Here is a 13,151-nt window from a genome sequence, read left to right as displayed (position 1 = left end):
AGGCCTTTACTGGTTCTGTCAGAATCATATGAGATGAAACACTGGTCTTGCAGAAAGCGTGAACGTAGAAGTCGCTCAGTCGTATCCAACTCCTTGCAATCCCATGGACCATGACAGTCCATGGAATTCTCCCGGCCAGAATACTGGAGAAGCCTTTCCCTTCTCCACGGAATCTTCCCAACCCAGGGATCAAACCCAGGTCTCCCCAGCTGAGCCACAAGGGCAAGAATACAGGAGTGGGTAACCTATCCCTTCTTCAGCAGATCTTCCCGACCCGGGAATCGAACCAGGGTCTCCTGCATTGCAGGCGGATGCTTTACCAACTGAGCTATCAGGGAAGCCCTGCTTCAGGGAAGCAGAGCTCTGTTTAATACCGATTCTCTTGGAGGAGGAAAGTGTAGGGACAACAACGAGGTCAGGACTGATGGGAAGACTAATAATTTCAATCAACTCATGGGGATTCCTGTTTCTCTCTGATGACTCTGGTCTGCAATATTCCTGCAAGGTAAGACTCTCTCACCACAGCTAGTCAGTGTTAATCAACCAAGGTGTTTGCAATTTTATATGGCTCAACAGCAGCGAAATTAGGGAACAAAACAATTTTTTAGTGACACATTTAAATTGTTGGAACAAACATTTCACACATATGAAATAACAGTGTGACCTTATTGCTTCATCTGGAAGGGGCAGCATTAATAATGGACTGTGTTTACTTACAAAAGCGTCAGAGTAACTTTTTTTTCACTCCTCTGGACAGGTATCTAGGGAAAAACAAAATGGGAGAAATAATAGAACCACCGATTACTAACATTCCCCAGCATTTCCAATGTTTCGTTCTTTCTTTCTTTTTTATTTTTAAATAACAGTTCTTAAAAGAGATTACTTGTGGAAGAAGAAATTTTGAATAAGTTGGTTTGTTTCCTCATATTTACAAACCAGGTGAATGGTATGGGCAGGGAAAAAGTATAATTCCATTACCATTATCGATGAAGTTCAGGATATTTTCTTCTGGAATCCCTTTTTCTCTCAAGGTGTTGTAGAACTCCTCTATGCATTCTGATCCAACATCATCTCCTGTGCCTGTAAAATCACCATGCAAAAAGAAGAATTGTTGACCCCTGGAAATCCATAGAAATTTCTGAATCTGCAGAACAAGAAAGGGAACGTGCCGATCAGATGTTAACTTGTATAATATAAGAGCTTTCAATCGTTCCCAGGACACAGACGTGTGCTTTCTGTCTTAAGAATTGAGCCCAGTCCAACTTGGTGAGTAGGACACCCTACTCCTCAGCATCAGGAGCTGGATGACAAAGACTTGTCAGGATCTCCATGAATTTGGGGCTCAGTCCATCCTAATATGGAATCTACTTGCTTCTCTCACCTTCCTCATATGTGTACCTGCCATTCATATCTGTTTCTACACCAAGCTTAGTAGGAAACACCTTTGTCCCCTTCCATGGACACATTCACCTCATCACACATAATAACACAGGGAAATTTACTCTTTCATGAACCTACCATTCTACCCATAACCTTTGCTGAAATAGACCCCTGTTTTCTCCATGGAACACACAGTGCCTTGAGGGGGTGATGTCAGTGTTCATAAGACCAATGTATTTGAAACATGGAAAAGGACAAAGATTTATCTTATGAGTGTCTGTTCCAAGGCTTACAGTGCATCAGAAAAGTGATACCATATACTAACACAAACATATGGAATCTGCATACATCTGGAACCTAGAAAGATGGTACTGATAATGAATTGATTTGCAGGGCATCAGTGGAGAAACAGTCACAGAGTTATGGGCATGGGGAGAGAGGAGGAGATGATGAGTTGTATGGAGAGAGTAACATGCAAACTGACATGTCCATATATAAGATAGATAGCCGATGGGAATTTGCTGTATGTCTCAGGGAACTCAAACAGGGGCTCTGTATCAACCTCAAGAAGTGGGAGGGAGATGGGAGGCAGTTTCAAAAGGGAGGGGACATATGTATACCCATGGCCTCCCTTGTGGCTCTGCTGGTAAAGAACCCTCCTGCAATGTGGGAGACGTGGGCTTGATCCGTGGATTGGGAAGTTACCCTGGAGAAGGGAAAGGCTACCCACTGCAGTATTCTGGCCCAAAGAATTCCATGGACTGTATAGTCCATGGGGTCACAAAGAATCAGACATGACTGAGCAACTTTCACACAAGCATATGTATACCTATGGCTGATTCATGTTGATGTTTGGCAGGAAAAAAACACATATTGATAAGGCAGTTATCCTTCAGTTAGAAAAAAAAAATAAAACTTTAAACATGAAATAAAGTCAGCCTCATTATAGACATGGCTTGAAATTTGTTGACATGTGTAAAATAAAATATTCTAGTAAAACTTCATTTTTAACATGTCAACAGATAGGAATCATTTTGAAATGTCTGACGATGTGATATTCTGGACCCTATGACCTCCTGTTTCTCGGTGGATTATCCTCCAGGGTCCTTAATTCGGTGAGCACAAAGATGCAGGCCTTACACCCTGAATACTGTCAGCAGCTCCTGATATTCTGAATGAAAGTCCCGAGAGTGGACATGTTACATGAGAATGGCAATGGGAATTACAGGATGTCGTACCTACCAAATAATTGCACCAGTTCTGTCTCCTTGCCATCTCCATCCACGTTGATAACATGTGCTATGAGAGCGATGTTGTTTGCTCTAACGACTCGAAATTCACTGTGACCCTCGTCTAGGAGAGAGAGAAAAGATACAAATAGCCCCACCTCAACATATGGTGAGTTAGATTATTGTGACACGGCAGGCATGAAGAACGGTCCGTCGAGTATGGACCCACTCACTCTATGCGTGCACTGAGTGGTACTGTTAACCATGGCAAGGAAAGGATGCACGAGTTTTCCTCATCCCCACCTTTTCCTACCATTAGCCAGTCACTCCTTGCTGTCTTACTAAGATGTTTTCTACAACGTGCGTTCTGATAAATCCAACAGATTCTTTTTCTGCTTATTTATTTATTTATTTTTCACTGGCTGAGTCTTCCCTGCTGCCCGTGGGCTTTCTCCACTTGCGGTGACTGTGGAGTACAGTCTAGGTGTGGCGTGCGGGCTTCTCATTGCCGTGGCTTCTCTTGTTGCTGAGCACAAGCTCTGGGATGCGTGGGGTTCAGTACTTGCAGCTCGGGGTTCTAGACTGCAGGATCAGTAGTTGTGCTGCATGAGCTTAGATGCCCCGTGGCGTGTGGGATCTTCTCGGATTAGGGATTGAACCTATGTCTCCTGCCCTGGCAGGCAGATTCTTATCCCCTGGACCACCAGGGAAGTCCCCGAGAGTGTTTTAAAACATCACAAACGTGTTATCAAATCCAGGTTCAAAAATTCTTTGTATTTCTCTTACCCCAGCCATGGAATTGGTTTCTCTGGACAAAAATCAACCCCACGTCCAAGGAGCCGTGGCTGCACGGGCACAGGAGGGCCTAGAGGAGCTATCCCACGTTGAAGGTCAGGAAGGGTGGTGGTGAGGAGATACCCCTCATCCAAGGTAAGAAGCAATGGCTGCGCTTTGCTGGAGCAGCCGTGAAGAGATACCCCATGCCCAAGATAAGAGAAACCCAAGTAAGACGGTAGATGTTGCAAGAGGGCATCAGAGGGCAAACACACTGAAACCATACTCACAGAAAACTAATCAATCTAATCACACTAGGACCACAGCCTTGTCTAACTCAATGAAATTAAGCCATGCCCCTGGGGCAACCCAAGATGGGCGGGTCATGGTGGAGAGATCTGACAGAATGTGGTCCACTGGAGAAGGGAATGGCAAACCACTTCAGTATTCTTGCCTTGAGAACCCCATGAACAGTATGAAAAGGCAAAATGATAGGATACTGAAAGAGAAACTCCCTAGGTGTTGGACAGGGAGGCCTGGCATGCTGCGATTCATGGGGTCGCAAAGAGTCGGACACGACTGAGCAACTGATCTGATCTGTGTTCATCACCTTCTGTTCCTGAGTGCCTCCACCAGGCCAGGCAACCTTTTGAACACTTGAAGTATTGTGTTTCCCAAGCCCCTCAGACTGGGGTATGACAACCCTCTGCCCTGTCTGTTGCTGTAAAGACAGCTTACCTGCTGGGACGTGTAGGCAGTAACCACCTAGAGGTGACCTCCTTCCCCACCTGGAGCACTGCCCCTCCGCTCTGCCCTGCCCATGTGTCTGGACAAGAAGCATCTCTGAACTACTGCATGTCACACTATACTCTCTAAGTCCATTATCTCTCTCCTGGCCTCCACCTCACCTTCCTGCAATCACTCAGCAACATGGAATGTAAAAATGCCCATCTGTGTCCCCAAAGCATGCAAACACCACTCTCTCAGTGTCTGAAACACTGAAAATTATTAGTGTGCTTGGAAAAAAAAAAAAAAAAGGCAGCCAAAGCAGCTTCAGAGTCTCAGAGCCCTGATAAGATTATGCAATTTTCCCAAGGGCATGCTGAGTCCACCAGCCTTGCTCACGTTGGGACAGCTTAGTTCAGACTATGCATGTCCTCAGATTATCAGTGACCACCTGTGGTTCACCATGGCTTCACCAAGGTGGGCATAGCAACATCACTGAATTGACTGTGACGTTCATGAAGGGACGGGACACTGAGAGGAAACCTATCTTCTGGGCGTCAGGTCACCATCAGGCCACTGCTGGTACTGGGCCCGATGTGGGTACACCTCACAGTCACTCAAACAAAGCTGAAGGCTGCAATGGCTGGCCCCCAAGGGACCTTCCAAGAAGTCTTGCACTTTTGTTTTCCCTTGTTTATTCACTGTGTAAAAATCAAGCTAAAAGCATTGCAAAAATGGAGAAGAGGAAAGACAGTGGAAGCATTCATGATTCAGCCAAAGGAAACCATATAGTGGGAATAAGAAAAAAATGAAGGCATAATTTAGAAAACCTCAAATATCAGAAGTTATTAATCAAAGTATAGGGAAATATTTCAGGCATGAATTTTACTAATTTGTGGCTATTGCATATGTAATGTGTGACTACTTAGTTTAGGCAAGGATTGTGATCACATATTGCTGTGTTTAAATTTTAATCAAATATGTTTCCCTTAAGCCATGTGAACATAATAATGTTATTTAGGGCCATTATAAAGAGCTCAGACATACAAAGCTAGCCAGCAAACCCATTGCTTTGTATAGAAGCTGCCTTTATGGTTGAACTCACGATGATTTCCTTGAGTTCAAGTTCATCCATCTCACCTTGAATGGACCAAGATATTATAAGATTGTTTTTAAAAAGTGAATGGCACTAATGTGCCACCTCAAGATAGACCCCAAGACCTCAGTTCATAAGCCTGTTATAAATTATCTGTGAGAACCCTACCAAATATAAATTATACACTCATGCTTGGTAACATTGTTTTTGTTGATATTTAATCACTATGTCATGTCTGACTCTCCATGACACTATGAACTGTATCACACCAACTTCCTCAGTCCTCCACGATCTTCCAGAATTTGCTCAAATTCATGTCTTTTGAGTCGATGATGCCATCTGGCCATCTAATCCTCTGTCAACCCCTTCTCCTCCTGCCTTCAAACTTTCCCAACATCAGGGTCTTTTCCAATGTGTCAGTTCTTCACATTAGGTGGCCAATGTACTGGAACTTCAGCTTCAGCATCAGTCCTTCCAATGAATATTCAGAACTGATTTCCTTTAGAATGGACTGATTTGATCTCCTTGCAGTCCAAGGGACTCTCAAGAGTGTTCTCCAGCACCACCTTTCAAAAGCATAAGTTCTTGGTGCTCAGCCTTCTTTATGGTCCAACTCTCAAATCCATACATAACTAGGCAAAAAAAAAAAATACTGTTGAGTAAATGGATCTTTGTGGGCAAAGTGATGTCTTTGCATTTTAATAAGCTTTCTCGGGTTGTCATAGCTTTCCTTCCAAATACAAATTATCTTTAATTTCATGGATGCAATCACAATCCGCAGTGATTTTCGAGCCCAAGAAGATAAAGCCTGTCACTGCTTCCACTCTTTCCACTTTCTATTTGCCATAAAGTGAGGGGACCAGATGCCATGATCTTCGTGTTTTTGAATGTTGAGTTTCAGACCAGCGTTTTCAGTCTTCTCTTTCACTGTCATCATGAGACTCTTCAGTTCCTCCTCACTTTCTCCATTAAAGTGGTATCACCTGCGTATCTGATGCTGTTGATATTTCTGCCAGCAATCTTGATTCCAGCTTGTCATTCATCCAGTCTGGTGTTTAGCATGACGTGCTCTGCATGTAAGTTATAGAAGCTGCATGAGGATATCTTGTACTCTTTTCCCAATTTGGAACCAGTCTGTTGTTCCACGTCCAGTTCTCACTGTTGCTGACTGATCCACATGCAGCTTTCTCTGGAGCCAGGTAAGGCAATCTGGTATTCCCATACCTTTTAGAATTTTCCACATTTTGTTGTGATCCACACAGTCAAAAGCTTTACCATAGTCAATGAAGCAGAAAAAAAAAATTGTGTTTGTTGTTTTTTTTTTTTTCCTAGAATTGCCTTGCTTTCTCCATGATCCATTGAATGTTGACAATTAGATCCGGTTCATCTGCCTTTTCTAAGTCATGCTTATACGGCTGGAAGTTGTCCGATCGTGTACCGCTGAAACTTAACTTGTAGGATTTTGAGCACTACCTTGCTCACATGAGAAATGAGCACAATGGTGTAGTAGTTTGAATATTCTTTGTCATTGTCCTTCTTTGCGATTGGGACGGAAACTGATTTTTGCAGTTCTGTGGCCACTGCCGAATTTTCCAAAGTTGCTGACACATAGCTTGCAGCCCTTTAACAGCAATATTTTTTAGGATATTAAGGAGCACAGCTTCAATTCTCTCACCTCCACTAGCATTGTTCATATAATGCTTCCTAAGTTCCTCTTAACTTCACAGTCTAGGATGTCTGGATCTGGTCTCGTTTACGTACACTCCGTTGAGGCGAGACATTCCAGTCCCTGACCTCAGATTTTTAGTAGGAGTAGAATTCAGGTGTATGGGGTTATTGAAGAACATTGAGACCAAGATTTCTACCTGCACGTACTCTTTCCAGCACAACATTCATACTTACAGTCAACAGCATAAAAGTTTTCTTCCTTTGTGCCTGAGACATATTTTTCTATGCATTCTCCATTCTCCCTTAAAAAAAAAATATTCAAGTTGGTTGATTAGGATAATAAAAAGTTGATGTATAATTAGGATTCTTTCTGTATGACACCCAAGAATATGTGTCAGGTATCACCTCAGTGCTGGTGAACAATCTGACCTTCAAAAGACAAAATATGTTGTCTCAGATCCAGTCACTTTCAAGTGACAAGGATGGTTTTTCTACACACTAAATCTGACGAGTAGTTGCAAAGATCACCTGCAGATACAAACAGGTCATGTTTACAGCCAGTAAACATGGAGAAATCTAGAATTTTAGGAAGAAAGAAAAAGAGTGAACTTTTCCTTTATATATATAGTTTCTGAAAACTGAGAGGCATAGCCATCTTGGCAAACCTTGGGCGTCGTCACAAGCCAGGCAGTGATTCATTAGACAATGAATGTGAAAGTGTTTCTCACTCCGTGGTGTCCGACTCTCTGCGACCCCATGGCCAGTAGCCCGCCAGTCTCCTCCTCTGTCCGTGGGATTCTCCAGGCAAGAAGACTGGAGTGGGTTGCTATTTCCTTCTCCTGGGGAATTTGCAAACGCAGAGATTGAATCTGGGTCTCCTGTATTGCATGTAGGTTTTTGTTTGTTTGTTTGTTTCTTTACCAACTGAGCTATCAGGGAAGCCCTCTTAGTCATTAGGGAATTGAAATGCATTGAAATCACTGAAAAACAACCACAAAGTGGGAACACAACAATTATCCAATATAACTTCAAATACACAAAATTTTATCTGAGCAGACAAACTCTTTTCATTTGGCGTGAATATGTGATTCCTTGCATATGCAGACACTGATAACTGTTTTAAACATTGTGCTGAGTGATAGAAGGTGGGGGAAATGATTCACAGTGTATACTTTTCTCACGTGAAGAGCCAGAAAACTTTACAAAATGCAGATCTGCTCTTACCTATGGCTCTAGGGGTAGACATTTAATGATGAGTGAAGAAAAAGACAGTATGAGAAGGGAAAAACATAGGAGACTGAAAGATGAAAGCAAAATTCTGTCTGAGGAGGCCTACAAATAGCTGTGAAAAGAAGAGAAGCAAAGAGCAAAGGAGAAAAGGAAAGATGTTCCCATTTGGATGCAGAGTTCCAGAGAATAGCAAGGAGAGATAAGAAAGCCTTCCCCAGCAACAGCAATCAATGCAAAGAAATAGAGGAAAACAGTACAATGGGAAAGGCTAGAGATTTTTTCAAGAAAATAAGGGCTCTCAAGGGAATATTCATGCAAAGATGGGCTCAATAAAGGACAGAAATGGTATGGGCATAACAGAAGCAGATGATATAAAGAAGCCGTGGCAAGAATACACAGAAAAACTGTACAAATTAGATCCTCACGACCCAGATAATCACGATGGTGCGATCACTCACCTAGAGCCAGACATCCTGGAATGTGAAGTCAAGTGGGCCTTAGGAAACATCACTATGAACAAAGCTAGTGGAGGTGATGGGATTCCAGTTGAGCTATTTCAAATCCTAAAAGATGATGCTGTGAAAGAACTGCACTCAATATGACAGAAAATTTGGAAGACTCGCCAGTGGCCACAGGACTAAAAAATGGCAATTTTCATTCCAATCCCAAAGAAAGGCAATGCCAAAGAATGTTCAAACTACTGCACAATTGCACTCATCTCACATGCTAGCAAAGTAATGCTCACAGTTCTCCAAGCCAGGCTTCAACTGTACATGAACTGTGAACTTCCAGATGATCCAGCTGGACTTTAAAAAGGCAGAGGAACCTGAGATCAAATGGCCAACATCCATTAGATCATCACAAAAGCAAGAGAGTTCCAGAAAAACATCTACTTCTGTTTTATTGACTATGCCAACACCCTTGACTGTGTGGATCACAATAAACTGTGGAAAATTCTGAAAGAGATGAGAATACCAGACCACCTGACTTGCCTCTTGAGAAATCCGTATGCAGGTCAGGAAGCAACAGTTAGAACTGGATGTGGAACAACAGACTGGTTCCAAATACAAATAGGAGTATGTCAAGCCTGCATATTGTCACCATGATAACTTAACTTATATGCAGAGTACATCATGAGAAACACTGGGTTGGAAGAAGCACAAGCTGGAATCAAGATTGCTGGGAGAAATATCAATGACCTCAGATATGCAACTGATACCACCCTTATGGCAGAAAGTGAAGAGGAACTAAACAGCCTCTTGACGAAAGTGAAAGAGGAGAGTGGAAAAAGTTGGCTTAAAGCTCAACATTCAGAAAACTAAGATCATGGCATTCAGTACCATCACTTCATGGCCAATAGAGGGGGAAACAGTGGAAACAGTGGCTGACTTTATATTTTGGGGCTCCTAAATCATTGCAGATGGTGATTGCAGCTATGAAATTAAAAGATGGTTACTCCTTGGAAGGAAAGTTATGACCAACCTAGACAGCATATTGAAAAGCAGAGACATTGCTTGGCCAACAAAGGTCGATCTAGTCAAGGCTATGGTTTTTCCAGTAGTCATGTATGGATGTGAGGCTTGGACTCTAAAGAAAGCTGAGTGCCTAAGTATTCGTGCTTTTGAAATGTGGTGCTGCAGAAGAGTCTTGAGAGTCCCTAGGACTGCAAGGAGACCCAAGCAGTCCATCCTAAAGGAAATCAGTCCTGAATATTCATTGGAAAGACTCATGCTGAAGCTGAAACTCGAATACTCTGGCCACCTGATGCAAAGAACTGACTCCTTGGAAAAGACCCTGAATCAGGAAAAGATTGAGGGCAGGAGGAGAAGGGAACGACAGAGGATGAGATGTTGGATTGCATCACAGACTCAATGGACATGAGTTTGAGCAGTTCCAGGAGTTGGTGATGGACAGGGAAGCCTGGCGTGCACCTCCTGTGCCTGAGGGCAGAGCTCACTGGGCGCACTCCCCTTGATGTCACTTCTGTGCTCAGTGGGAACCGTCTCTTACAAATTCTGCAGGAATGGGTCAAGCCCCTGGTGAGGTCTGTGGGCTCAAGGACATGAGCCTCTTCCCTCTGCCGTGTCCCTCATTACTTTAATGAGTTGAGGCCAGTGGGTCTTCTGGGTGCTCCCTCTAAGCAGAATTTTCAGGACATTCCCTGGAGGCTCATGGTGGAACTACCCTCCCCCAAGCTCACAGACCTTGCCCAGCCCCACAGCTCAGGGAGTCTTCCTCTACCACCCGGACAGCTCCCTGCGGACAGGGAAGAGACACCCTCCCTCAGGCTGGGGTTTACAGGTGTTTTCCTTTTGGGTGATTCCTACTTACTTGACATAAAAGTGCATCAGTATTGTGCCATTTTCTTCATCAAACTCAATGTAACGCATGAAAGCGTGGAATGGCCCACCCTCAGTGATCTTCTCTATGTTATTGGCTGCCGTGTAATGGGTTAACCATCTTCCTGTGAACTAAAAGTAAATTCCCTTCAGAAATCTTAGTCCATCTCTGTAAATTCTGCCCAACATCATCCCTCAGGAGTTTCCCTGCCCTTTCACTTAGAAGAAGTTACCTATCTTTATGAACACAGCCCTAGGTATAAAATCATGTGAAAACTCATGTGAGATAAAGGAAATAATTGAGGTATTACTGAGATAGCATGAGCTATCTTGTCAAATGCAAGAGCCCTAATCCAACAGCTGTGAGATCTTCCTTCCGTTTTGCAAGAGTAGTGAACATACATGAGAGCCAGTGAATGGATGGTAGAGATGATACAGACATCACAAACAGCAGGTGTAGAGTGAATTGCTCCAGTGAATGGAGCAATTTTTCAGTTGCAGAGAAATGGCTAGACTTAGCAGTCCACATGACCAAACCTCGAAAGGGACACTCACATCAATACACGCTAAGACCTCCTCCCAAGCCTGGACCACCATTCAAATGCCCTTGCTACCTGTGAGGCATCTCCCTGAGCTTCACCTTGACTGGCAACAAGCAGACCAAGGACAAGGCTGAACAGCAGAACCTCCATCTTGTTGGCTCTTGTGACCCTTATTCCGTAGAAGCTGAAGGTGTCCCAGTGGTTGGAGAGGATGCAAAATCACTGCCACTTTTATAGCCTGCATGTGTTGGGCATGACACAACATGAACCAATGGTTGTTCCTCATATGATCACAGTTACAACAGAAGGCACCTTCAGTATCCTGGTTGGCAGAGATACACTTTTCTGGCATTCTGTCATTTAATAATGATATTTGTTTTAAGAGAAGCATATGTGGATGCGGGCATTTGACCTTTAAAGTGAGAAATTGCAGTACATCCAATATTGCAAGGGGACAATTATTTATTTTCCTGTTTATCATGAGATCCAAAATGAGATGAGCTGTCCAAGGTACATAACCCTCACTTCTGCATGGTTCTGTTAACGTGGAGGAGACAGTGTAACATTTATTTTTTTAAAAGTCAAGATTGACTGTGTGCTTTAGCCAAGGGAACACTATTTCCTCAGAGACCCTTGGAAGAATCCTTTTATTCTGAGGTGGGGAGCAGGTCAGCACAAAGCTTTTATCACCTTCTGCTGCCCCAATGTGGGCTTTTTCCTCCTAAGTACTAAGAGGACGATCTGGTAAAATGCTGCTTAAAGTCATCTGAAGAAGGCACATCAGTAGTTTATTTTCAGTGATTTCTCTCCAACACCCTTTTACCCATTTAATCTGTAATATAATATTTACTCACTAACTCAGTTGTTTCTCCCAGTAAGCAATAAAGCTGGACAGCAGTTCTTGCCATTTTTAGAATTTTGAAAGGAAAAAATAAATTTTGTAACTCGAGGTCACTGAGACAGTGAGTCATTTTTTTGGTTTGTTTTTTTTTTTATCCAATTTTACACATTTTCATCTGCATTCATGGTAATTTATCAAATAAACACATTAAAAGATTAATTTTGCTCTGAGTATAGAAATGAAGAAATGATGAGATTCAGGGTTTCTGAGTCAGCTAAGTGAGAACTGATGCAGTGCTGCCTGCTCCTGGGACAGATCAGAGCTCAGAATCCTTCATTTGGGTTGAAGGCAGTGGCACCCCACTCCAGTTCTCTCACCTGGAAAATCCCATGGACGGAGGAGCCTGGTAGGCTGCAGTCCATGGGGTCGCTAAGAGTCAGACACTACTGAGCGACTTCACTTTCCCTTTTCACTTTCATGATTGGAAAGAAATGGCAACCCACTCCAGTATTCTTGCCTGGACAATCCCAGGGACAGAGGAGCCTGTTGGGCTCGATAACGTGACTTAGCAGCAGCAGCAGCAGACCTCTGAGGAGAGCTTGTCATCTCAAGGGTGTCCTCAGCTCACATCCTCAGAGGATCACTGCCCTTCATGTTCACGTGGACTGACAATAGTATCTCTATTTTTTCCTTTTATTCTCTTCTGTGTCAGTGGCAATACCATGCTATCTCTTCTGTTCAAACATTTGTCTGTATATTATCCTGTCGTATTTTCAGCTGTGAAGTCTGCGTGATAGAAGGTTTTCATGTCTCAGAATATCCTGAAACCGTTTCCTCTCTTTGGTCTTTGATCCAGATATTAATTTTCTTTTTTCTTTTTTCTTTTTTTGTCTGTTTCTTTATCTTGGCTACACCATGCAGCATGCAGGTTCTTAGTTCTCCAACAGAGATGAAATACATATGGACCTTGTACTCTGTGCAGGGGAAGGTTAGCATCCTAACTACTGGACCCCCAGAGAAGTCCCTGGTTCAGATAAATTTGAGTAGTCATGTGAGCCCAGCTAACACCCCTTATCATCTCATCATCAGCCTTCCATCTCTACTTTTGTACCCCCAGCATTCCCAGGTTTTCCTTTTGGACTCTTACCAACATGTGTCCCCTGGGAGTGTTTCCTAGGACCATCCCAACTTAGGAAGATCTTTCTAACTGCTGATCAAGGGGAGATTAGACGCTAGTTCTTCTAAGAGATATTGTAACAGTTGTAATAATCATGTTGGTTTCCACTGGTCTTAGCACTCTTCTTCCCTCACTGTGCTCACAAGTCT

General features: G+C 43.2%; 1 protein-coding gene across 1 annotated transcript; it reads right to left on the bottom strand.

Annotated features, from left to right (window-relative positions):
* Nucleotides 1-717: 717 nt before the first annotated feature.
* Nucleotides 718-11,175, bottom strand: LOC123332006 (odorant-binding protein-like). Its single transcript, XM_044937406.1, has 6 exons — nt 11,057-11,175; nt 10,435-10,574; nt 7,108-7,175; nt 2,623-2,733; nt 979-1,080; nt 718-761 (listed from the first exon to the last, which is right to left on the bottom strand). The coding sequence occupies exons 1-6, from the start codon at nt 11,132-11,134 to the stop codon at nt 742-744; spliced, it is 519 nt and encodes a 172-aa protein (XP_044793341.1). The 5' UTR covers nt 11,135-11,175; the 3' UTR covers nt 718-741.
* Nucleotides 11,176-13,151: the final 1,976 nt, after the last annotated feature.

The sequence above is a fragment of the Bubalus bubalis genome, chromosome X (genome assembly GCF_019923935.1).
Source record: "Bubalus bubalis isolate 160015118507 breed Murrah chromosome X, NDDB_SH_1, whole genome shotgun sequence".
Classification (NCBI taxonomy): Eukaryota; Metazoa; Chordata; class Mammalia; order Artiodactyla; family Bovidae; genus Bubalus; species Bubalus bubalis.
Note: the sequence above shows the minus strand (reverse complement) of the source record. Positions and strands in the feature narration are given on the sequence as shown.

Coding starts and splice junctions, on each gene's coding strand:
- LOC123332006 (XM_044937406.1), bottom strand. CDS start 11,134: ATGGAGGTTCTGCTGTTCAGCCTTGTCCTTGGTCTGCTTGTTGCCAGT. Junction 2,734..7,107: donor AAACTTTTATGCTGTTGACT/GTAAGTATGAAT, acceptor TCTCTCTCCTAG/ACGAGGGTCACAGTGAATTT. Junction 762..978: donor CCTGAACTTCATCGATAATG/GTAATGGAATTA, acceptor GTTTTTCCCTAG/ATACCTGTCCAGAGGAGTGA.